General features: G+C 46.4%; 1 protein-coding gene across 8 annotated transcripts in view; it reads right to left on the minus strand.

Annotated features, from left to right (window-relative positions):
• kcc (solute carrier family 12 member kcc) overlaps positions 1-25,018 on the minus strand; it is a 364,064-nt gene that overhangs the window by 313,343 nt on the left and 25,703 nt on the right. For 3 of the 8 annotated variants that reach the window (XM_069309521.1, XM_069309519.1, XM_069309527.1), the window contains exon 2: positions 15,321-15,362. The exons of the other annotated variants lie outside the window; for them this stretch is intronic. In XM_069309521.1, the coding sequence (XP_069165622.1) occupies positions 15,321-15,362 (42 nt within the window). The remainder of the gene's footprint in view (positions 1-15,320; positions 15,363-25,018) is intronic. 8 annotated transcript variants of the gene reach the window in all.

Consider the following 25,018-nt stretch of genomic DNA (forward strand, 5'->3'; position numbering starts at 1 on the left):
TCCCTCCCTTTGCTGCTTTCCCTTCCATATTTGTTCAACTGTTCATGATTGAAGAAGATTAAGCCACCCAAAAGGTGGCACGGGCACGAATAGCCCGTAAGTGGTGGCCCTTTTGAGCCATTACCAGTATCAAGAGCTGATACTGGAGTTTCTGTCACCCTAAATGCCCCTGTTCACCTAGCAGTAAATAGGTACCTGGGTGTTAGTTATCTGCTACGGGCTACTTCCTAGGTATGTGTAACTAAAAGGAGGCCTGGTCGAGGACCGGGCCGCAGAGACGCTAAGCCCCGAAATCATCTCAAGATAACCTCAAGATGTCTCCTGGTCTCGTGTCGAATTATTTCCATGTGCACCCTTGTCTCAGCGACCCCCCCTCCCCCTCGAACCATTAAAATAAATATGAAATTTTTCCCGCCTGCTCCTAGTTCGCTAAAATATCCCCCAGCCCACTCCGACAAATGACGCCAATATATTGCGCATCGCCGCCTTAAATCGCTGAAATCAACTAGACCATTTACGCCAAATAAGGTCAATCAATTGGCGCAGCGTCCTTGGAAAATCGGTGACGAGCGCTCATTCCACCTGGTACCAATTGGTCGTTAGCCACAAGACGACACGACTGAGGCGGGGGGGGGGGAGGGTAAAGGAGCGAGCTTACCTAACAGTAAAGGTGACTACGGGGGGGGCAGTGAGCTCTAGCTCCTGGTGCCCAGCCCTTCCTGTACCTCTTGCCTTGTTCTCAACTATTCTCACATTCAGAGTAGTTTTCGACTGTGTGTATATAGTAGCGAATGGCGGTCGCTGCCACAAGTTCTCCTTGTATTCCACTTGTTGACTGTACAGGGACACCGTGTAGGGACGGACGGAAGAGGGTAGGGGAGAGGCGTGGAGGGAAGGGGAGAGGGACAGAGAGGGAGGGGAGAGGCGGGGAGAGGCATGGAGAGGGAGGGGAGAGGAGGGAGAGAATGGGAGAGACGGGGGCGAGGTAAAAGCAGGTGGAGACAGTGCTCATCCAAGCATGACCAGGTATTTGAGTCAGCTCCTTCCTGGTGTTAGGAAGAAAAGAGAGGCGGAGAATGTGAGGGAGAGTGAGAGCAGGAAAGGGGTAGAATGGAAGTAGAGGACTGGGAGGGATGGAAGTGGAACTGTGAAGGTTAAAACAAAAGTTGGAGGTATAACATGATATAAGGTGCCACAAGTCAGTATACCAGCACACACATGTAAGTACTCCTCACTGACGCACCAGCACGAGGTCACCAGAGATGTCACATCTCCTCTCACTGACCTTTGTCTTGCGCGGGGCAGAGCAAGAGACCAGGCACGGTGGAAGGGCCAGGAGAGGGAGGGAGAGGGAGGGAGAGGGAGGGAGAGGGAGGGCGGGAGAGGGAGAGAGGGGGAGGGGGAGAGAGAGGGGCGGAGCGAGAGAAGGGGAAGGGAGAGAGAAGGGGAAGGGAGATAGGAGGTGGTAAGGGGGAGAGGAAGAAGGGGGGGGGGGGCGGGGGGGAGGAAGAGAGAACCAGCCTACACTGGTAACTGACAGACTCTTAAAGGTCATCCCGTCACGCACACAAGTGACCAAATCCTCTCCTGAAAATTTAACACGGCTCCGTAAGGTCACGCGGTGTTTCACTTACTGAAGCCTCTTGGACCCCGCTCCGTGTGTGAGTGGGGTGCCCACTAGGTCATAGTGCCACCAGACAAGACAATGCCTCATCACACTACAAACTGCTGTAATCCAAAACATACTTAAAACAGCAGAGATCGCGCTACTTTACAAAGGAGGTAATGAAGCAGATGCAAGAAAATTTATAAACCAATAACTCTCACATTACACATCATAAAAATCTTTGGCAGTGCCAAGATGATCACAAAACACATGGAAGTACATCTACATCACCCTGGACAACATGGGTTCAAAATAACAACATGAAAGCCACATATAGGACGCAGACTAACCACACTACTGAATGAGTCATGTGAAAGATATGGGAGTAATCACGTCGGAGGTTCTTACTTTTCAAGGAACACAATAAATCAGTTGTCAAAACTGCAAGATAATGAGAAATTAGATAACAAGAATCTCTCAAACATGATATCTCGTACCAATGATACTTAATGACCAGACCACACACTAGAATGTGAAGGGACGACGACGTTTCGGTCCGTCCTGGACCATTCTCAAGTCGATTGTCACAATCGACTTGAGAATGGTCCAGGACGGACCGAAACGTCGTCGTCCCTTCACCTTCTAGTGTGTGGTCTGGTCATCATACTTTAGCCACGTTATTGTGACTCATCGTCTGCATCAGTCTTCATCACTCGAGAGATGTCTGCGGCCTCGCTGTTGTTAACGAGGCCAGTGTTCTCAAGGGCCCCCTCCCCACCCTCTGGCCCAACATGGTGGACACCCAGAAGACACCAATTATACACTCGACACCCGGCCACTACCACTCTCACCGTCTCGGCCATCCCCAGTAACATCACTCCATTAGCGATCATACATTCCCGACCCGACTCCTCGTGGAACGTGTTCCCCCCAGCACACACACATATTCCAGGAATCGAGTCGCCTGAACATATGGAGAGACTGGGGCCAGATTTACGAAAGCACTTACGAACGTGTACATCTTTCCTCAATCTTTGACGGCTTTGGTTACATTTATTAAACAGTTTACAAGCATGAAAACTTGCCAATCAACTGTTGTTATTGTTATAAACAGCCTCCTGGTGCTTCGGAGCTCATTAACTGTTTAATAATTGTAAACAAAGCCGCCAAAGATTGAGAAAAGATGTACAGGTTCGTAAGCGTTTGCGTAAGTGCTTTCGTGAATCTGGCCCCTGGTCCCTGACCCTCCGACCTGGCCTCCTGGTTGCAGGTCTGATCAACCAGGCTGTTTGATGCGGCTGCTCGCAGCCTAACGTATGAGCTACAGCCTGATTGATCGGGTATCCTTTGAAGCCCAGAAACCGTGTAGGCCCAAATTCGTTAAAGCCGTATTGCTGCTAAACTGTCTCACGGGTTTCTGGCCTATCTTGAGGTTATCTTGAGATGATTTCGGGGCTTTAGTGTCCCCGCGGCCCGGTCCTCGACCAGGCCTCCACCCCCAGGAAGCAGCCCGTGACAGCTGACTAACACCCAGGTACCTATTTTACTGCTAGGTAACAGGAGCATCGGATGAAAGAAACTCTACCCATTGTTTCTCGCCGGCGCCTGGGATCGAACCCGGGACCACAGGATCACAAATCCAGCGTGCTGTCCGCTCGGCCGACCGGCTCCGACCAACAGCTCGACATGGGTGCAAGATTGCTTCCTGTATGACCTACATCCGCGTCCGGTAAACTCAAAAAGAAATGCTCTGCAAATCACCAACAACTTTTACAATTTTTACAACTCTCGTTTGTAAAAATAGTTAAATGTAAATCAACGAAGTATACGAACTAAAACTTTGCATTTAAGCAAATTACGAGCAAAGTTTGCAATAATGGCTTCCCCCCCTTGCAAAAACTTAACAAAAAAAGACCATTAAGAGCAACTAGCTGTGACAATGTGTACTTCACGAGAGTTAATCTTATACACGACCCATTATAAAATAACTTATTGGAAAAGTCAATACATGCAGATCATTTATGTCAGAGGCAGAGGATAGACGGGGTCCAGGAAGCGACACAAGAGGGGCGGGACTGGGAAATTTGGTGCCTCTACCTGGTTGATGGGCTTCTGGGAGTTCTTCTACTGCCCCCAAGCCCGGCCCGAGGCCAGGCTTGACTTGTGAGAGTTTGGTCCACCAGGCTGTTGCTTGGAGCGGCCCGCAGGCCCACATACCCACCACAGCCCGGTTGGTCCGGGCTACACAGCTACACAAGAAAAGCGGGTTTTCTCCCTATTGGGGAGTGTTGTACATGCTGCTATGGCGGTGTGTCCACTCACAGGATGAGTGGCGCTGCCCAATACTGTCCCTATGGAGGTGTGTCCACTCACAGGATGAGTGGCGCTGCCCAATACTGTCACTATGGCGGTGTGTCCACTCACAGGATGAGTGCTGCTGCCTAATAAACTCGCCCTACGGGGCCCAAAATTTAAACAATTACCTGGTGGTAGACGTCGCTGCTCTCAGACGCACGGCAGACTTGGCAGGAGGATAGGGGGGGGTAAAGAAGGGGTTGACTATCAGGTCTGGTCGGAAACTGAACCGCTTGTGCACTGGTAGGATGAACGAGGAAGAGGTAGACGCCGGGTACAACACACTACCAGGCCCTTCATGGCAGCCCCTGGTACACTTACCTGTAAAATGAATGTTTTATCATTAGCTATAAGACGTCGAGAATTATCATCATTATCCTTATCATTCCACCGTCATAACCTTCCATCATGCATACAATATCATCCCCAATACTGCCACCATCATAATAATTATACTTCTCTAAACCTGGAGATACTGAACTACTCCGGCATCGAACAATTAAAAACATTTCATAATTTCATTAGAGGAATAATACAGTAATTGTGTAACGTGGTCACCGCGGACACGGGCTTATGGCACCATGTTGCTCCCATCACCATCATCTTCACCATTATTGACTTTCTGGCCGGGGACACGTGTGTCATGCTTCACCATCCCTCCCCCAGCACTCACTCCCTCCCTCCCTCCCTACCTCCCCCAGCATTCCCTCCCTCTCTCTCTCTCCCCCAGCACAATCCCTCTCTCCCCCAGCGTAGGAGACACAGGTGGAGACTGAGTACCCACACGAGTCACAGGGACGTTAGAAAGAACTGCTTCAGTGTCAGTAGTTAACAGATTGAATGCACTTGGCAGTGATGTGGTGGAGGCTGACACCATATACAGTTTTAAATGTAGATATGATAGAGCCCAGTAGGATCAGGAACCTGTACACCAGTTGATTGACAGTTGAGAGGCGGGACCAAAGAGCCAGAGCTCAACCCCCGCATGCACAACTAGGTGAGTACACACTCCCTCCTTCCCGCCCCCAGCACACACACACACACACACACACACACACACACACACACACACACACACAGCTAATCTACCAAGTATAAGAGGCTGGAGAATCATGAAGGATGCTAGAGGGCTTCTCTGGAACAGGCGTCAAGGCCTCTAGCAGCACATTCAAGATAACATGTTGCACACTGCACACCCCCACAGTGGGTCTCGCCGGCCACGGTAACACAGCCATTTGTACCCGATATATAGGTAGCTAAAATTACTCTATTTACTTGATTACAACCGTGGGACGGATACGGATCATTGGTGGTAGTTTTGTCTAGATGAAATGCCGAATAGCGGTAGTGAAGACTAAGGTGCCGCGGGTATAATCGGAGAACACTCTAGGAATATCAGATTGATTGATTGATGAAGATTAAGCCACCCAAAAGGTGGCACGGGCACGAATAGCCCGTAAGTGGTGGCCCTTTTGAGCCATTACCAGTATCAATAGATGATACTGGAGATCTGTGAAGGCGCGACTGCACCCTGCGTGACGGGAGATGTCTCCCGTGGAATATCAGAGGCCAATGACTTTCCAGTAGCCTCACGACAAAGGAAATAATGAGGGAAGAAAAGAGAATGTGTTCACGAAAAACAAAATTGACAAGTTCCTGGCAGGAAGTCCCGGACCAACAGGGTTGCAAGAGATCATATATGGGGCCTGCGGGCCGCTCCAAACAACAGCCTTCTAAATCAAATACTGACACGTTAGCCTCGCCCCAGGCCGGCCTTCCGGAGTAGAACAACTCCCGAAACCTAACATTGGTCGAGTTACAGCCCCGCTCCTGTGCCAGGTAAGTCTACTACGGGCTCACCATAGCCCGTGCTACTTGGAACTTTTTGTTCCTAGAAGCTGAATCTTAAACAACAACAACATAACATTGGTTCGAGTTGAAAATGAATGGTTGTTTGGGACAATGTGTCAGTTGGCGGGAGAATCACTAACGTAAAGTAACTAGAGAATAGTGTCACTGCGGTTCCCCACTTTAAGTTCGTTCCGAGGATCAATGTCCTCGTACCCCGGTCTCCTAACCTCCTGAGTGGTGGTCTGGACAACCTGGGGCCAGATTCACATAATCACTTACGCAAGCACTTACGAACGTGTACATCTTTCCTCAATCTTTGGCGGCTTTGTTTACAATTATTAAGCAGTTAATGAGCTCCGAAGCACCAGGAGGCTGTTTATAACAATGACAACAGTTGATTGGCAAGTTTTCATGCTTGTAAACTGTTTAATAAATGTAACCAAAGCCGTCAAAGATTGAGAAAAGATGTACAGGTTCGTAAGTGCTTAAGTACTTTCGTGAATCTGGCCCCCTGGCTGTTAAGACGCAGCTGCTCACAGTCTGATGAATCACAGCCCTGGTGGCCAGGTGTAGTGTGGAGGCATTATCATGGTTCCTTTTGAACACACACTTCAGCCAGCTATGCTGCTTATAGCTCCCAAGACTTAACACTCTTCCCCTTTAATGGGCGTGTGTCTAGTCTTGGGCCCTTAAAGGGGGCCAAACCACCTCCACCAGCCCCAAGATCGCACACGTGACCCCCCCCCCCACGTAAGGGGTAGGCGGCAACCATGACGTGGGAGGGGAGGGGGGTAAGGGGAGGATGGGGCCACTCCCGGTCGTTATATCCGAGTTATTAACATATCAGATTAACCACGCTCTTATTAGGTACACACAAAATATAATTTACTTTGCGATATATGATGGTAATTATTTAACCCATGTTCGGTAATTCTCATTAGCTCGAGTCAACAAGCTTTACTTGGCTTGTTCGCTCGTTTATTTGGTCCCCCTCCCCCCCACCCCACCCCACCATGGCAGCTCCCGTGCACATCCATACGAGCTCCCGTGCACATCCATACGAGCTCCCGTGTACATCCATACGAGCTCACTTGGTCAGCGCTGCACCAAAGAGGATTTTCATCTCAAATGTGTAGGTCAGGATACACATCCTCGGTAATGGCAAAGTCCAACAGTCCATCAACTGTGGCTCAGTCACTCTGGTCTGCTGACACATCACTTTGTCTGCCGTTGTAACTTCACCCTCATGTGTGTTACCGAGGCTTGATATGGACACACTACATCAGTGGCACACATCAACTTGGGACATTGCACACATTGCTTGGATCTTAATACATTGTCAAAATATTTGTAGTAGTGTTATGTGATGCAATTTGCTTGCAGGAGCACTCCAGGATAGATCATGTAATAGCTGCTTCTACCCTCTTGAACGGTGATGAAATTTGGTGAAGTTGAAGATTTATACGAGTGATTAACTCATGAGTATTTTTAGTAATACAGACTCATTTGTTCGCGAGATATTATGGGGGAGGGAGAGGCAAATTTCAGAATGACCTCAAGATCCTCTTTTGTTAAAAAATCTTAACTTTGTTAGTTTTGAAGCTACATGAAAAGGCAACTTGTTGTAAAAAAAGGTCTTCTGTTTGATAGCTTAAAGGATTTGTTAAATTAACAAATTGGTTATTGACTAATCTTGTTTGGTGGGGGGGGGGGGTAGAGGGGGCTGCCACCCCCCTCCCCTTCCCAGGCTACAGAAGTATGAAAATCTCGAATTTTCATTTTATCATTCCAAGTGTCCTCTACAACTTTTAATATGATTTCTGGTGTATATTTGGTTCCAACAATTTTAATTAAATTTCTGTTTATCAAATCTCCCTTTTATTAGATACTGGTATTATAGGAAAAATTTATTAATAAGACATCTTGAATTAGTTTCAGCAAGTTGTGTTAAAAGGTAAGAACAATCTTCATATTTAATGTAGCTACAATATTTATATGTATCCGCATGGTGCAATAATATGTGGTTAAAAAAGTTACATATGGTCGATGCGATCATAAAATTTGATTATGTAACATTCAATATTGGCTGATTAATCAGTAAGCTTTGATTGCATCATTTAATAACCTCATGGCTGCAGGATTTAATATCACATTATTTCAAAGGATTTACTTTTTGCCGATACTATAGTCATTACAATGATTAAACTAGATTGTTTTTTGCCGGCAAACAATTTTAATTGCATCAATATTACTACACACTAAGTATAGGCATGACCAGGTAAAATGTGCCCTCTTGATTTAAGTTCAATAGTGTCTTCAGTAGTAGTGTCAGCAAGGCGGACAGCCCGCCTGCTTTCATACCTCTCACTGTATTTACCACTTCTATACTTCCCTTCAACTATGCCTCTCCTTCCTCTTTACTCACAAAAAAAAGTGTCTTACCCTTTTACCTCTGACAATTGGGTTTCTTATCCATAGTGTGCTAGAGCCTATTAGAGCCCAATTGAGTTACTCATCTCAAATATCAAATAAAACTGCCCACAAATATGGTCAGTGTAGAACTCTTAAAAAAACTAGAAATATCCTTTGGATCAAATCTTCACCCCACTCAAGAAGCACCCAAGCACACTGAATGTGATACACAAATGATGGTACGGTTGAGAGGCGGGACCAAAGAGCCAGAGCTCAACCCCCGCAAACACAACTAGGTGAGTACAAAAGCAAGCATTATATGATTTCGAGTATAAATTGTCTTTAAAGACAATTATCGACTTGAGATAATTGTCTCTCGAGATAATCAACTTGAGAACGGTCCAGGACGGACCGAAACGTCGTCGTCCCTTCACTTTCTAGTGTGTGGTCTTGTCAACTTAAGCGACGTTATTGTGACTCATCGCCTGAATAAATTGTCTTTTCAGTGTTGTTTTGGTTAAATTATTTTCCCATTAGTTTATTGTTCAGATTCCATAATTAAATTTAGGAAAATTTGCGTTTATTATTTTTCTAAACATCATTCATTTTAGAACCTCCCCAAGTACTCGAGCCAGTAACACAGGAATAATCTAAAGCCAGATAAACTCTAACCATGAATTTAAAAATAAGTAAGATCACTCGAGTTTAGAAAATCAATGTAAGTACCCAAGCTCAATATGTATGATTTCAAGCACAGGTAGTTTTATTATTTAATAATTAATTTTACTTAACTAAGCAGATATGAACAATTGACTGCAGATCTGGTTTTAACCTTCAAATCAGCAAATTCATATGAAAGATTACAAATTCATACCTTATCACCTTTCACAATATATAAAAACTCTTGTGTTGTGAAAAGTGGCGAGGAATACAAATACAAAATATTCTTTGGAATTGGAGTTGAGTAAATCCCATCTGAAAATTAATAACCTTAAAAGTGGCTTATTTTCATGGTTATTCTGTGCATGCATAATATACTCCAAATGCGTCAGTGTCTTCTATCAATAACATCTATAAATCTGGGCCAGCCAGAGGCTTTGGGTCCGCGCAGGAATATCCCTCCCCCCCCCAAAAAAAAAAAAAAAATTTTTATATATATATATATATATATATATATATATATATATATATATATATATATATATATATATATATATATATAATATATACACTAGTATACTATATCTATATCACTTATAACCAATATCATGAAAAGGGTTCTGTAGTTTGATATTAATGTTTGATAAAAATAGTTCTATTACAGTATAAATTACTAAAAAGGTTTGTATATATACTGAATGTATATACTGTAACTCATGTAATTTTATAAGACAAGTTCATCTTTCAAAAACCACATTTACTTCATCTTTTGAGCTTTCAACATGGGAACTATGACAAAGTATTGACACCAGAAGATGTTGATCGGTTATCTTCAATTCCCTTTTTTTCTTGGGGATAATTATTACAAAAAATTCCATGGGGACATTACTGTATTTGGTAAGTTTATTTTGACATAATTTATGCATAATTTCCAGTCATTTATATTGAGTTTTTCGAAAACAAATGTGGGCAATGATCAGAGACCCTTCAAAATTGTCTTTTATGAACAAATATATATATAGTGTAGTGTAATTTCTTTTTGTCTTTGAAATGCATTACAGCATTGTCTTATAATTCTCATGGTATGACATTTTCAGATTTTTTAAACAAAAATTGTCCTAAAATCACTATTTTCCCTAAAGCAAATTAAAAACAAATCATTAAAGAATTCAAATTTAAATGACACATTCACAAAATCAATAAAGACAAATAAACATGTCTCTAGCACAATAAGGATAAGACTCAATTATCAGAGGTAAAAGGGTAAGACAACATTGAACTTAAATCAAAGAGGGCACATTTTACCTGGTCATGCCTATACTTAGTGTCTAGTAAAATTTATGCAATTAAAATTTTGTCAGCAAAAAAAGCAATCTAGTTTAATCATTCCAATGACTATCAGGAAATACTCAATCCTTTGAAATCATGTGATATTACATCCTATAGCCATGAGATTACTAAATGATGCAATCAAAGCTTACTGATTAATCAGCCAATACTGAATGTTACATATTCAAATCTTATGATTGCATCTACCATATGTAACTTTTTTAACCACATATTATTGCACCATGCGGATACATATAAATATTGTAGCTACATTAAATATGATGAAGATTGTTCTTACCTTTAACACAACTTGCTGAAACTAATTCAAAATATTTTATTAATATTTTAAATACAGTAATTAAATACCCCTAGTGCCACACCACTGAATACCACGTAACAAGGTAAATGCCCAATGCCACACTGTATATCTTAAAATGTAAATACTGCCACATTGTTATCTACCATGTAAGGTAAAAGCCTGGTGCCACACCACTGTATCCCAGGTAAGGTGAACACCCATCTGGTGCCACACCACTGTATCCCAGGTAAGGTGAACACCCATCTGGTGCCACACCACTGTATCCCAGGTAAGGTGAACACCCATCTGGTGCCACACCACTGGATACCATACAAGGTAACAACCAGGGTGATACAGATAAAGCCTGTATCTGGTGATACACTGGTGATACAGATAAAGCCTCGCTCACTTCAATATATTATGCTAAAACTAAATCAAATCATAGGTACTAATGATAATGAAAAACCTCCTTGTTGCTCTAAATCAAACTTATAATTACCAAGTTCTTCACGAGCGACTAGGCTTCTACCGCAAAATTAAATTCCACCGAAATCATTTCTAGAATTCATTACAGCGCCACAGAAAGTGTAATAATGATATTACGTCAGCAAATTATTTTCAGACATCGCTTAAGCACCCGCACAAACATATAACATATTTCTTCATGTCTCCTTAAACATGGTAATTACAAGAGGGGAGAGATGTGATCTATACCTCACTTTACAACTGGCGCGCTGCCGCTGACTTTAAATTGAAATAAGTTTATTGAGGTAAAATACAAACAAAGGGATGAGGTAGCTCAAGCTATTCTCACCCCGTTCAGTACATTGTGTTAATACATACATATACGCTGACTTGGTACACACGTGTCCACCGTAGATCACACTTTCATCTGCAAGCTTCTTACTGATTCCTCCGTCCCTGACGTCTCACAAGGAGCTCCTCTTGACTACCTGGCAGCAGGACTGCACATGATATTCACTGCTAACCTTACTGTGGTCACTGGTGGGTGTCAGCCGGCGGGACGGGCCTCCTAGCTGAGGCTGGGCTGCGGGACCCCCACAATGGCTCCTGGCCAGCCGCTGCGGCTCAACGTGCGGCCCCGGACCATACAAGTAACTTCCACTCTCTCCTTACTCACCTCCTCCATATAGAGACTCTGCGGCGGGGTCGCCCCTCGAGTATGGCCGCCTCTCTGGTACTCCAGACGCATCGCACACCGGAGAGTCACAGAATTTTCGGAGCTGAAGTAGTGTGGGTCGTCGCGGCCCGTGGCGCCGTGACGCTCTCCCGCGCGGGGCACGTCCCGTGACGCCAGGTCACTCTCCCATTGGTCAGTCACGCCTCCACGCTGCCACTCATCATTATACCTCAAACTTATTTCAATTTCAATTCAATCATCTACTCCCCCATCCGGGGAATCCAGTGTCGCCGCATCTTCAAAATTTTTGGCGTATATACTCCAGGCGGAGGCCGCCGGCGCCGCCATTTTGAGTTCAAGTCTAGACCCCTCCCCCTCCGGGGAGCATCAACTTAAAAATGAAAAAAACAATGAAAATTCTATGATACCTGCCTCACAAGCCTTCTTAAGGTAAACTTGGGGCCGTCTTACTAACGTGAAGCTCCCTTGTCCTCCCACGGACTTCCCCCGTCCTCCCATGTAGTCACCTACGTACATCCAAATATTTTCGCATCCTTACGAAGTGTTTTTGCCGCCCACCCCCATCTTGTGGCCAGCACCGCTCTTCAACCCTGGTCATCTTCCTCACTTCATTATCTCACCAGAGTGAAGCTTGAGAGCGCTCATCTCCCTCACCTTGATAAGACTCATTATACCTGCCGGGGTAGGATTAGTCTTATACCTTATACAATGTCTTTAGGCCATCAAACTCCTGTTTTATACGGTGTTGGCGTGGGAGGAGAGAGGGGGCAGCTGACGTGGGAGGAGAGAGGGGGCAGCCGGCGTGGGACGACGAGAGGGCAGCTGCCGTGGGACGACGAGAGGGCAGCTGCCGTGGGACGACGAGAGGGCAGCTGCCGCGGGAAAAGAGGGGGCAGCTGGCGTGGGAGGATGAGAGAGAGGGGCAGCTGGCGTGGGAGGATGAGAGAGAGGGGCAGCTGGCGTGGGAGGAGCTTTCCCCCCCCCCCACCCCTCCCTTCAGCCCACACCGCGACCCTTCCTCAAGAACCACTCTTACTATTCAAATCTTTAAACTACGTCATCCAGAACCTTGTTAGGCAGCCATTTGGAAAATGGTTCAACGATCCCCGAAGACCCTCGTTAAAACCAGCCAGCCAACTTAAACGATCGTTAAAATTTTGAGGATAGACGAGGCTAAAACTCGTTCAATCTCGGTCAAAAAAATCGTTAACGGACGCAAAACAAAATTTAATAAAAGCAAAAATCCGTTAACGGACGTTAAAATTCGTTAACGAACGTTTAAATTCGTTATAATTCAGTAAAATTCGCAAAGGTTGTTTACACCTCTTGACACTAAAAGGGCTTAAGGACTTTATTCAAACGTGACGCAGTAAGTGACATTATTTTTAATTACGTTTACAAAAGACACTCATTAGCATCTTTATAGAGCCCCTCCCCTCCCCCCTACCCTTGTATCTCGTCCCCCCCCCCTCATCCCCCTTTTGTTTCCTCTCCCCCATTACTATTGTTCACATCTCCCAAAAGCATGCTCACAGTTTCTGAGAGATAGACGCGCGCGCGCGTATCTCTCAGAAACTTGGACAAAGAGGCTTTCTGGTGCCTGTATACAGCAAAGGTGAGACCCGCTCTTGAATATGCATCCCCAGCATGGAATCCCACCCTCAAAAAGACAAGGAGAAACTAGAAACTCGAGTGCATGGGGGGAGTTGTGTAAAACCCTGGTTTGTGCCTCGGAGAGGCTGCAGGATCCAGTAAGTTCAGTAGAACTTCGGTTTCAACTCCTTTTGACCATGTCGTAGCTCAGTCGATTAAGGCAGCGTCTGGGATGCTCTCGGACGTAGGTTCGAATCCTCGTCACGTCCCTTGTGGATTTGTTCATTTGATGCATCACGCAATTGTGATTTCTGTGTGAGAGAAACTAGAAACGCTCAACAGATATGCAACAAGACTCGTTCCTGAATTTAAGTGCTTCGGGGGCCTCGTAGCCTGGTGGATAGCGCGCAGGACTCGTAATTCTGTGGCGCGGGTTCGATTCCCGCACGAGGCAGAAACAAGTGGGCAATGTTTCTTTCACCCTGAATGCCCCGTTACCTAGCAGTAAAATAGGTACCTGAGTGTTAGTCAGCTGTCACGGGCTGCTTCCTGGGGGTGGAGGCCTGGCCGAGGACCGGGCCGCGGGGACACTAAAAAGCCCCGAAATCATCTCAAGATAACCTCCTCCATCATTCTTCTCTTCTCTTATCCCCTCTCTCCTCTCCACTTTTATCCCTAACATGTCCCCTCTACCCTCTCCATCCCTCCTATCTTCCTCTCTACTTGTCCTCACTATCCTCTTTTTTCCTCATCAAGTTTAATATTACGGACAGTAGCTGAGTTGCAAAACTCTACGGAAAACCAAACCACAATATCAGCCAGTGAAACACGCAGAGGGGGGGGGGGGTCTTTATTAGATGCTGATATTTGTTTAAGTGTGGCAGTGGGGCCGACCCCCCTAACTGGCTTGACACTTCCATACCCCCCTAACGTGTCATCTTGAGTGAGGCTGCTCCAGATGCCTTACCTTCAACCCTGAAGACATATTTTATAGATATAGATTATAGTGTATATTACCATTTACTAATGTATGTATGTAGAGATGACCACCATTACCACAACGACGACGGGGACGATGACGACGGAGACGACGGGGACGACGACGACGGAGACGACGGGGAGGACGATTATCTCATTAAATACATTCCCAAGACATACCAATCTTACCGAGCAGCAGCAGGTGTAGGTGGCGACGGGTGAGAGAGACCACACACCAACATGCTCTCACTAAGTACACCTCCAACACCAACCATCCATACTCAACACTCGTAACACCATAACGTGCTCCAAGATGCATTATGTATACAAGTACCATGCTAACAAATATTATACAACTCACAAACATATATTAGAAACAAAATTAAATATTGAGAGGATATTAAACATAAGAATCATCTCAGTATTATATCAAAATAAAAACTGGTGTAGCATGACCATGAGGGAAGGTGAGTGTAGCATGAACATGAGGGAAGGTGAGTGTAGCATGAACATGAGGGAAGGTGAATGTAGTATTCAAGAACACAACAATGGGAGCCTCAACAGCACCCAACATGTTATTAAAGATAAACAATATAGGGGCAGCATTCCATTGCGAGCAGGTGGTAAACACAAAAAAACATCCACTTTGTGATACAATCAACAATTCAGTCAACAAAAAAAAATTGTACGGTGTTGCACTGGAGAAATGCCAAGCTGGAGTGAATATTACTGGTAGAAGCCCAGCCTAGTGACTGGGTGGGTGGCGGGTCGACTCCCTACTAGGGTAGCTAGCCTAGTATCGCCGCCACATTAACTCACCAAACTCTACATCATTCTTCAATCATGGCGACTGAGGTAACATTAAATAACTCCCTAACACTATGAGTTTATCTATAATAGTGATATCCTTGGGTTGTGAGCTTTTCAAAGCTGCCATGATTGCATGAAGATGTATAGGTTTCGTGTGTGGTTGGGTAAATGTTTGGCGAGTCGTTGACGTGAACTGCTTGCTAGTAGGGAGGACTGGCGTGTAGCTAGCCTGGGGCTACTACTAGCCTGGGCTGGTGGAGCCGTACCTGTATGGACACATCCCGGCAGGATAGGCGACACCATCCCGTCTGAAAAAAGGTAAACACTTAACATGATGTGAGAGATCACTGATGAGTGCATCAACAGCCTTTTGTAAGTGCTTTCTCTTTACGTGGGTGGCTGAGTCCCACTATTCTCAATCCCAGTTATATACATATAAATACACATATACATACATACACGAAAGCAAGCTTGAATGGTCCCCTAAGCCATAAATCAATTAAGAATTCTATGACTACCAGGATACGAACCTGCATTACCCTGGTGTACACATTACCATTTATGGAATAACATCAACTTTTATACAGGAATTATACATTTTATATATAAATGACTGGAACACACACCTGGTGGTTCATGGCTACATATACGTTGTTTTCACATATCCATACAGTAAAACATTGATTGTAACCATGATATATATGTGCTTCAGCCTACAGTTTAGACCTATTGTCTTGTGTATGACCCTCTGTCCTGCGTGACAGTGAATACTAGCATTATCCTCACTTTAATAAGACTATCAAAATCCTCAGATTAGGCAAAATTGTAATTAATTTTGTCAATAAAGATGTTAATAATAATAATACATATACACCAAAACCATCAGGCTTCCTCCAGGGAAACTAAAAAAACAAAACTTCACACAAAACAATTGTCAACAAATCCAAATTCTCATAAAAAAATAATAATACCACTATTTAAGCAAGATAATGTAATCCTTAAAAATTAGTGGTACAAGACTGTCCTTCGATTCTGTACAAGACTGAAGTGTGTGTAAATTAAGTGTAGTGAGTGGAGATTAATCTGTATGCAGCCTTCCTCGCTACAGTCTACATCAGCTTATAATGAAAGCTTTTTATTATTATTATTTTCTACCACAGACGTGGCCACACATTTACAATGCTAACTAGCATATATACATTTTCTTCTGTCCTCCATGGAAGTGCCAGTACTTGGTGCTATTCTACTTTTATTACTATAGTGATCATAGACTGTTAGTGTGGGATAACATCCCAGGCCGGTGCGAGTAGCAGACGTCGGCCCCCAAGGTCCACTATGGGGGTTCACCATAGCCTGTGCTACTTGCAACTTTGGTTTGTTGGTTTAGAATCAGCTGGAACCCATCCTGAAGCTGATCACCACCTGGTCTAGAAGCCTCGCCACTCCCCCCTTCCTCTCCACTTCATCAAATTCAACAGTTAAAACTTTACTAATTGTATTTTGTAATTTTTATTTTATTTGTAGGTAATAAGGGTAAAATCCAATATTAATTTTGATCTATTGAAACGGATATAATAATGTGGGGAGCTAATAAGATTAATTTTTTACTTCTCATATTGGGTTGACAATGAAAGCCTGGCCTAGCCTAGCTACCTTGTGTTAAGTCAGAGGGTCAAGGTTCTCGCGATTCGGTCTCTGACCAGACCTCCAGGGGGGAGGGGGAGGGGGAGGGGGCAGATTCAGGAAGCAGTTACGCAAGCACTTACGAACCTGTACATCTTTTCTCAATCCTTGGCGGCTTTGTTAACAATTGTTAAACAGTTAATGAGCTCCGAAGCACCAGGAGGCTGTTTATAACAATAACAACAGTTGATTGGCAAGTTTTCATCCTTGTAAACTGTTTAATAAATGTAAACAAACCCGTAAAAGATTGAGGAAAGATGTACAAGTTTGTAAGTACTTGCGTAACTGCCTCGTGAATCTGGCCCCAGTTGAACATTGTCAACCAGGCTGTTGGACGCGGCTGCTCGCAGCCTGACGTTTGAGTCACAGCCTGGTTGATCAGGTATCCTTAGGAGGTGTTTATCAAGTTCTTTCTTGTACACTGTGAGGGGTCGGCCAGTTATGCCCCTTATGTGTAGTGGAAGCGTGTTGAACAGTCTCGGGCCTCTGATGTTAAGAGTTCTCGGAGTACCTATTGCACCTCCGCTCTTCAACGGGGGTATTCTGCACATCCTGCCATGCCTTCTGGTCTCGTGTGGTGTTATTTCTGTGTGCAGGTTTGGGACCAGCCCATCTACTATTTTCCACGTGTAAATTATTATGTATCTCTGCCGCCTGCGCTCAAGAGAATACAGATTTAGGCTCTTTAGTCGGTCCCAGTAGTTTAGATGTTTTACCGATGGATTCTAGCAGTAAAGGATCTCTGCATGCTCGACGAGAGCGTACAAAAGGTCTGACAAAGACCTTTTGTGCCCTCTAATGCTTTTTGCGCTACCGCTCACAGGATGAGTATAGGGTGCACAATAAACTAGCCGCCTCCGACGGCAACAATCAAAAAAACAAAAAATCAATCTCCAGGTCAACATTTTATCCAGCTTTGAAAGGGGGCGTCATTGTGCAGCAGTATTCCACGCTCGAGAGCACTAGCGTCTTGAAAAGCATCATTGATACGCCATCTCTTGTTTGAAAGGTTCTCGTTATCCAACAGATTATTTTTCTTGCAGTTGTGACTGCTACTTTATGGTGTTCTTTACAAAGATCAGGGGCCAGATTCATGAAAGCACTTACGCAAACACTTACGAACCTGTACATCTTTTCTCAATCGTTGACGGCTTTGTTTCCAAATATTAAACAGTTAATGAGCTCCGAAGCACCAGGAGGCTGTTTATAACAATAACAACAGTTGATTGGCAAGTTTTCGTGCTTGTAAACTGTTTAATAAATGTAACCAAAGCCGTCAAAGATTGAGGAAAGATGTACACGTTCGTAAGTGCTTGCGTAAGTGCTTTCGTAAATCTGGCCCCAGGTCTTCTGCCATGATTAAACCCAAATACTTTACATAGCTTATACGTTCTATTGTACGATTCGACAGCGTTTTTATACGTGGTTTTTGTTTTTATATTTCAATATTTCCATAACGCAGGAGTTGGAACTTCATTAAATACCGTCCTCACCCCCCCACAAGGCCACCCATCAAGATGGTGACAAATCACAGCATTTTCCACTCCCTCTGAGAAAGTTACTGACAGCCAATTTGCCAAGTTAACGATCTCTTGTGATTTGTTGATCCACATGGACCCTTCTGTCACCCGAGGAACACTCTCGGAGATCAGAATACTTCCTGGGGGTCCAGGGAGCACGGAACACTTCCTGGGGGTCCAAGGAAGATTACCTGGGGGTCCAAGGAACATTACCTGGGATCCAAGGAACATTACCTGGGGGTCCAAGGAACATTACCTGGGGTCCAAGGAACATTACCTGGGGGTCCAAGGAACATTACCTGGGGTCCAAGGAACATTACCTGGGGGTCCAAGGAACATTACCTGGGGGTCCAAGGAACATTACCTGGGATCCAAGGAACATTACCTGGGGTCCAAGGAACATTACCTGGGGGTCCAAGGAACATTACCTGGGGTCCAAGGAACATTACCTGGGGTCCAAGGAACATTACCTGGGGGTCCAAGGAACATTACCTGGGGTCCAAGGAACATTACCTGGGGTCCAAGGAAGATTACCTGGGGGTCCAAGGAACATTACCTGGGGGTCCAAGGAAGATTACCTGGGGGTCCAAGGAACATTACCTGGGGTCCAAGGAACATTACCTGGGGGTCCAAGGAACATTACCTGGGGGCCCAAGGAACATTACCTGGGGGCCCAAGGAACATTACCTGGGGCCCAAGGAACATTACCTGGGGGCCCAAGGAACATTACCTGGGGGCCCAAGGAACATTACCTGGGGTCCAAGGAACATTACCTGGGGGTCCAAGGAACATTACCTGGGGGTCCAAGGAACATTACCTGGGGGTCCAAGAAACATTACCTGGGGGCCCAAGGAACATTACCTGGGGGTCCAAGAAACATTACCTGGGGGTCCAAGAAACATTACCTGGGGGTCCAAGGAACATTACCTGGGGGTCCAAGGAACATTACCTGGGGTCCAAGGAACATTACCTGGGGTCCAAGGAACATTACCTGGGGGTCCAAGGAACATTACCTGGGGTCCAAGGAACATTACCTGGGGTCCAAGGAACATTACCTGGGGGTCCAAGGAACATTACCTGGGGGTCCAAGGAACATTACCTGGGGGTCCAAGGAACATTACCTGGGGGTCCAAGGAACATTACCTGGGGGTCCAAGGAACATTACCTGGGGGTCCAAGGAACATTACCTGGGGGTCCAAGGAACATTACCTGGGGGTCCAAGGAACATTACCTGGGGTCCAAGGAACATTACCTGGGGGTCCAAGGAACATTACCTGGGGGTCCAAGAAACATTACCTGGGGGCCCAAGGAACATTACCTGGGGGTCCAAGAAACATTACCTGGGGGTCCAAGAAACATTACCTGGGGGTCCAAGGAACATTACCTGGGGGTCCAAGGAACATTACCTGGGGTCCAAGGAACATTACCTGGGGGTCCAAGGAACATTACCTGGGGGTCCAAGGAACATTACCTGGGGTCCAAGGAACATTACCTGGGGTTCAAGGAACATTACCTGGGGGTCCAAGGAACATTACCTGGGGGTCCAAGGAACATTACCTGGGGGTCCAAGGAACATTACCTGGGGGTCCAAGGAACATTACCTGGGGTCCAAGGAACATTACCTGGGGTCCAAGGAACATTACCTGGGGGTCCAGGGAGCACGGAACACAATAACGTCACACATCACCAAAAGTGCCACTTCTTCTCTCCCCAAAAGCTCATATACTTTTTTAAGTGAAAAACGACGAGATAAGCCAATAAAAAAATCCACCAATGAAAAACGGGCGCCAAGAACCAATGATAAATCTTAATTCAATCGCTGCCAGGTTTCTCAAGCGGCTGCAGAGGGAAGTAATGAGGTCACTGAGAAGGTCACAGTCCAAGAGAGGAGTGTCAAGGAGTGGTGACCTGCTGTTTTACTCTCCATGTCTCAACACCTCCATGGGGACTCCTTACTACTCCAGACTGTTTCCGTGATTGTAATCCCCCCCACAAGTATTAGCACTGTGGCTCTCTCTACCCTCGACACTGTGGCTCTCTCTCTACCCTCGACACTGTGGCTCTCTCTCTACCCTCGACACTGGCTCTCTCTACCCTCGACACTGTGGCTCTCTCTATCCTCGACACTGTGGCTCTCTCTACCCTCGACACTGGCTCTCTCTCCCCTTGACACTGTGGCTCTCTCTCCCCTTGACACCCAGGCTGCTGTTCCTATCATCTTGAGGCAAGTCTCACTGCACGTGTCACACACCTCCCTAGGTGTACTGGAGTTTGGTCTGGGACTGTAAATCACTGCCTACCACTACCATCTTCATCTTCTCAAATGTTCAAAACAAGACAATACCAAATGATGAGAATATTTATGGTATCAGTACAAAGTATACTTTCACAGTCCCCCTCCGGGGCCACAATTTCCCTGGTCCCATCAGTTCACCCAGAATGACCCAAGTTCCATCACAAAAAGCACTTTTTGTCCGAACTCTAATAACTCCCACAATCTCCCTCGAGCGATTTTTGCCAGCGCGATAACTTTGCTCAGCACTGTGAAATTCCCCGCCAGGACCATTCATTGCCTGCAATGAACATTTGTCGGTGCAACCTCCGGGTCTCTGGCCATACATCCCCCGTGCAATTAACCAACCATCACAAATTCCCCGCGGGGCCATTTTTTGGGGGGTTTCGGAGTCTCACTTTACCCTAAAAATATACTTTTGTCCCTAAATTATAGTCATTTTGAACCGTGGAAATGTTATCCACTCAAGCATCGTGTTCTTCCCTCTCTTCAGAACATTTTTCATAACAGTTTTTTTCTCGGTTTTCCCAGAGTTATTTCACACAGTTATTGAGGGTAATTTGGTCTCTTTGTTGTTTATCTGTTCGGTTCTGGCCAGATTTTCGTCTATTATTGACACGCGTTTGGTAGGTGTGTGTGGCTCCACCACACACCTGGTCTACCTCCGCCACCACACACACCTGGTCCACCTCCACCACCACACACACCTGGTCCACCTCCACCTCCACACACACCTGGTCCACCTCCACCACCACACACACCTGGTCCACCTCCACCTCCACACACACCTGGTCCACCTCCACCTCCACACACACCTGGTCCACCTCCACCACACACACCTGGTCCACCTCCACCACCTCCAGAGAGCCTTTGGCCTATTACTATTTGCCACCTGCCGGGTTCCCAGACAAGGCCGCCACTTCACCTGCGGAATATGGCAGGACCTCTTCGCCAGTGATGATCAACCAAGCTGTTTGTATTAAGCACGACTCTGATTATGACGGATGACTACAGGGGAATATTTCCCTAGACACCGTAATATCCCTGTGTTCCTTACCTATCCATAATGACTATTTTCCTTACCACGGTAATTTTCCCCCGAATATAACCTCCCCCCCCCCCCGCCCCCTCCCCTCACGGGGTCATATTTCCCCTGCCACCCAGTAATTTCCTCTGACCATCGCTCTCCTCTCCCGTTATCGGTTAATATTTCCCCCACCAACCTGTAAATTTCCCCGTGGACACTACTGTATCCTCCCACGGGCGGGGACACCACTTGGAACCCCCCCCCCCCCACCTCAGGTCACGTGACCCTTCACCTGTCAAGGTGGTCCTCGACCAAGGGGGGAGGAGGACTGATGGCTGCCAGATGGGGGTCGGAAGCTCCCCCCCCCCTTTAAGTTGTTACAGATTCAGCTACTCGGAACATGTTATTGTTGTTAAAGATTCGCTACCTGGAACAAAAAGTTGCAAGTAGCACGGGCTATGGTGAGCCCGTAGTACTCGGAACAAGTTGCAAGTAGCACGGGCTATGGTGAGCCCGTAGTACTCGGAACAAGTTGCAAGTAGCACGGGCTATGGCGAGCCCGTAGAGGACTTACCTGTCACAGGAGCGGTGGTGCTCCCCTTTAAAGGTTGTCAGGCAGTAATGACCTCACAGTTGCTCGACTCCCATCTTGCACGGGGTCAACTTTGCAGCTCTTCAAAGCAACTGTCATCCAACAAGTGTTTAAACCAGTACACTTATAGTACTTCTAACAACCATAACTAACAACTATCCAATTAGCTTCCAGCATCTCAATCCGTGTTAATACCGCGAACCATTCAAACAATCAACAACCAGAATTTAAATCTAGAGTGTTAATTTGTCTTTCTAAACAGCCAATCACCTTCGAGTTGTTCAATAAACCTGTTTTATAAATATAAATATAACATTTAATATAATATAAAATTTTAAATATATATATATATATATATATATATATATATATATATATATATATATATATATATATATATATATATATATATATATATATATTTATTTACGTGTCTGACAATTTTTTTTAATTTTTTTTTTCACCAATACTGACGACAATTTTATATGCAAATAGTTTCTTATATTTAGTTAATCGGAAAACTATATTTTGTTAAATTTTAGTAAACCATCAAGTTCAACAGTGAGGAAAGGTTTAGTAAACCATCAAGTTCAACAGTGAGGAAAGGTTTAGTAAACCATCAAGTTCAAAAGTGAGGAAAGGGACAAAAGAACCCGGCATGGATTAGGGGCCTCGTAGCCTGGTGGATAGCGCGCAGGACTCGTAATTCTGTGGCGCGGGTTCGATTCCCGCACGAGGCAGAAACAAATGGGCAAAGTTTCTTTCACCCTGAATGCCCCTGTTACCTAGCAGTAAATAGGTACCTGGGAGTTAGTCAGCTGTCACGGGCTGCTTCCTGGGGGTGGAGGCCTGCTCGAGGACCGGGCCTCGGGGACACTAAAAAAAAGCCCCGAAATCATCTCAAGATAACCTCAAGATGGAGTTCTGAAGAGAAAAGGAGTTCCTGGACCTGGACCATTCCCCCAGCACGGAGTTCCTGAACTCCTCAGAACGCGACCATTGGTAAAACAGAGAGGAGGTAATACATAAAACTTGGGAATGGTGGTAATCTCGGTCACTATAACCCGTAAACTGTCAATTATAGGCACTTGGGGGGGAAGTTGATCGCTTAAAGAAGATACTTAAAGGCTGTTCGCTGGCTGGCTGCGTGAGTGAGTAATTACTTAAGTGTAGTTACAGTTTGAGAGCTACGCTCGTGGTGTCCCGTCTTCCCAATACTCTTTGTCATATAACGCTTCAATACGCTTTGTCATATAATGTACTATCCTAGGCCTAATATAGTACATATATGTACTATCCTAGGCCTAATATAGTACATATATGTACTATCCTAGACCTAATATGGTACAGATATGTGCTATCCTAGACCTAATATAGTATGTGTGCTATCCTAGGCGTAATAGTACATATATGTACTATCATAGGCCCTAATATAGTACATATATGTACTATCCTAGGCCCTAATATAGTACATATATGTACTATCCAGTCTTGCTACAGGTTGGGAAGAGAGTGGAGGCGGGCATGGTTCACCACCACCACACCGACCGTCACCACCACCACCACACCGACCGTCACCACCACCACACCGACCGTCACCACCACCACACCGACCGTCACCACCACCACACCGACCGTCACCACCACCACACCCACCGTCACCACCACCACACCGACCGTCACCACCACCACACCGACCGTCACCACCACCACACCCACCGTCACCACCACCACACCGACCGTCACCACCACCACCACACCGACCGTCACCACCACCACACCGACCGTCACCACCACCACACCGACCGTCACCACCACCACACCGACCGTCACCACCACCACCACACCCACCGTCACCACCACCACACCGACCGTCACCACCACCACCACACCGACCGTCACCACCACCACCACACCGACCGTCACCACCACCACCACACCGACCGTCACCACCACCACACCGACTGTCACCACCACCACACCGACCGTCACCACCACACCGACCGTCACCACCACCACACCGACCGTCACCACCACCACACCGACCGTCACCACCACCACACCGACCGTCACCACCACCACACCGACCGTCACCACCACCACCACACCGACCGTCACCACCACCACCACACCGACCGTCACCACCACCACACCGACCGTCACCACCACCACCATACAGACCGTCACCACCACCACACCGACCGTCACCACCACCACACCGACCGTCACGACCACCACACCGACCGTCACCACCACCACCACACCGACCGTCACCACCACCACACCGACCGTCACCACCACCACCACACCGACCGTCACCACCACCACACCGACCGTCACCACCACCACCATACAGACCGTCACCACCACCACACCGACCGTCACCACCACCACACCGACCGTCACCACCACCACACCGACCGTCACCACCACCACCACACCGACCGTCACCACCACCACACCGACCGTCACCACCACCACCACACCGACCGTCACCACCACCACACCGACCGTCACCACCACCACCACACAGACCGTCACCACCACCACACCGACCGTCACCACCACCACACCGACCGTCACCACCACCACACCGACCGTCACCACCACCACACCGACCGTCACCACCACCACACCGACCGTCACCACCACCACACCGACCGTCACCACCACCACACCGACCGTCACCACCACCACCACACCGACCGTCACCACCACCACACCGACCGTCACCACCACCACCACACAGACCGTCACCACCACCACACCGACCGTCACCACCACCACACCGACCGTCACCACCACCACACCGACCGTCACCACCACCACCACACCGACCGTCACCACCA

Source organism: Procambarus clarkii, chromosome 65 (genome assembly GCF_040958095.1).
Source record: "Procambarus clarkii isolate CNS0578487 chromosome 65, FALCON_Pclarkii_2.0, whole genome shotgun sequence".
In the NCBI taxonomy this organism is placed as follows: domain Eukaryota; kingdom Metazoa; phylum Arthropoda; class Malacostraca; order Decapoda; family Cambaridae; genus Procambarus; species Procambarus clarkii.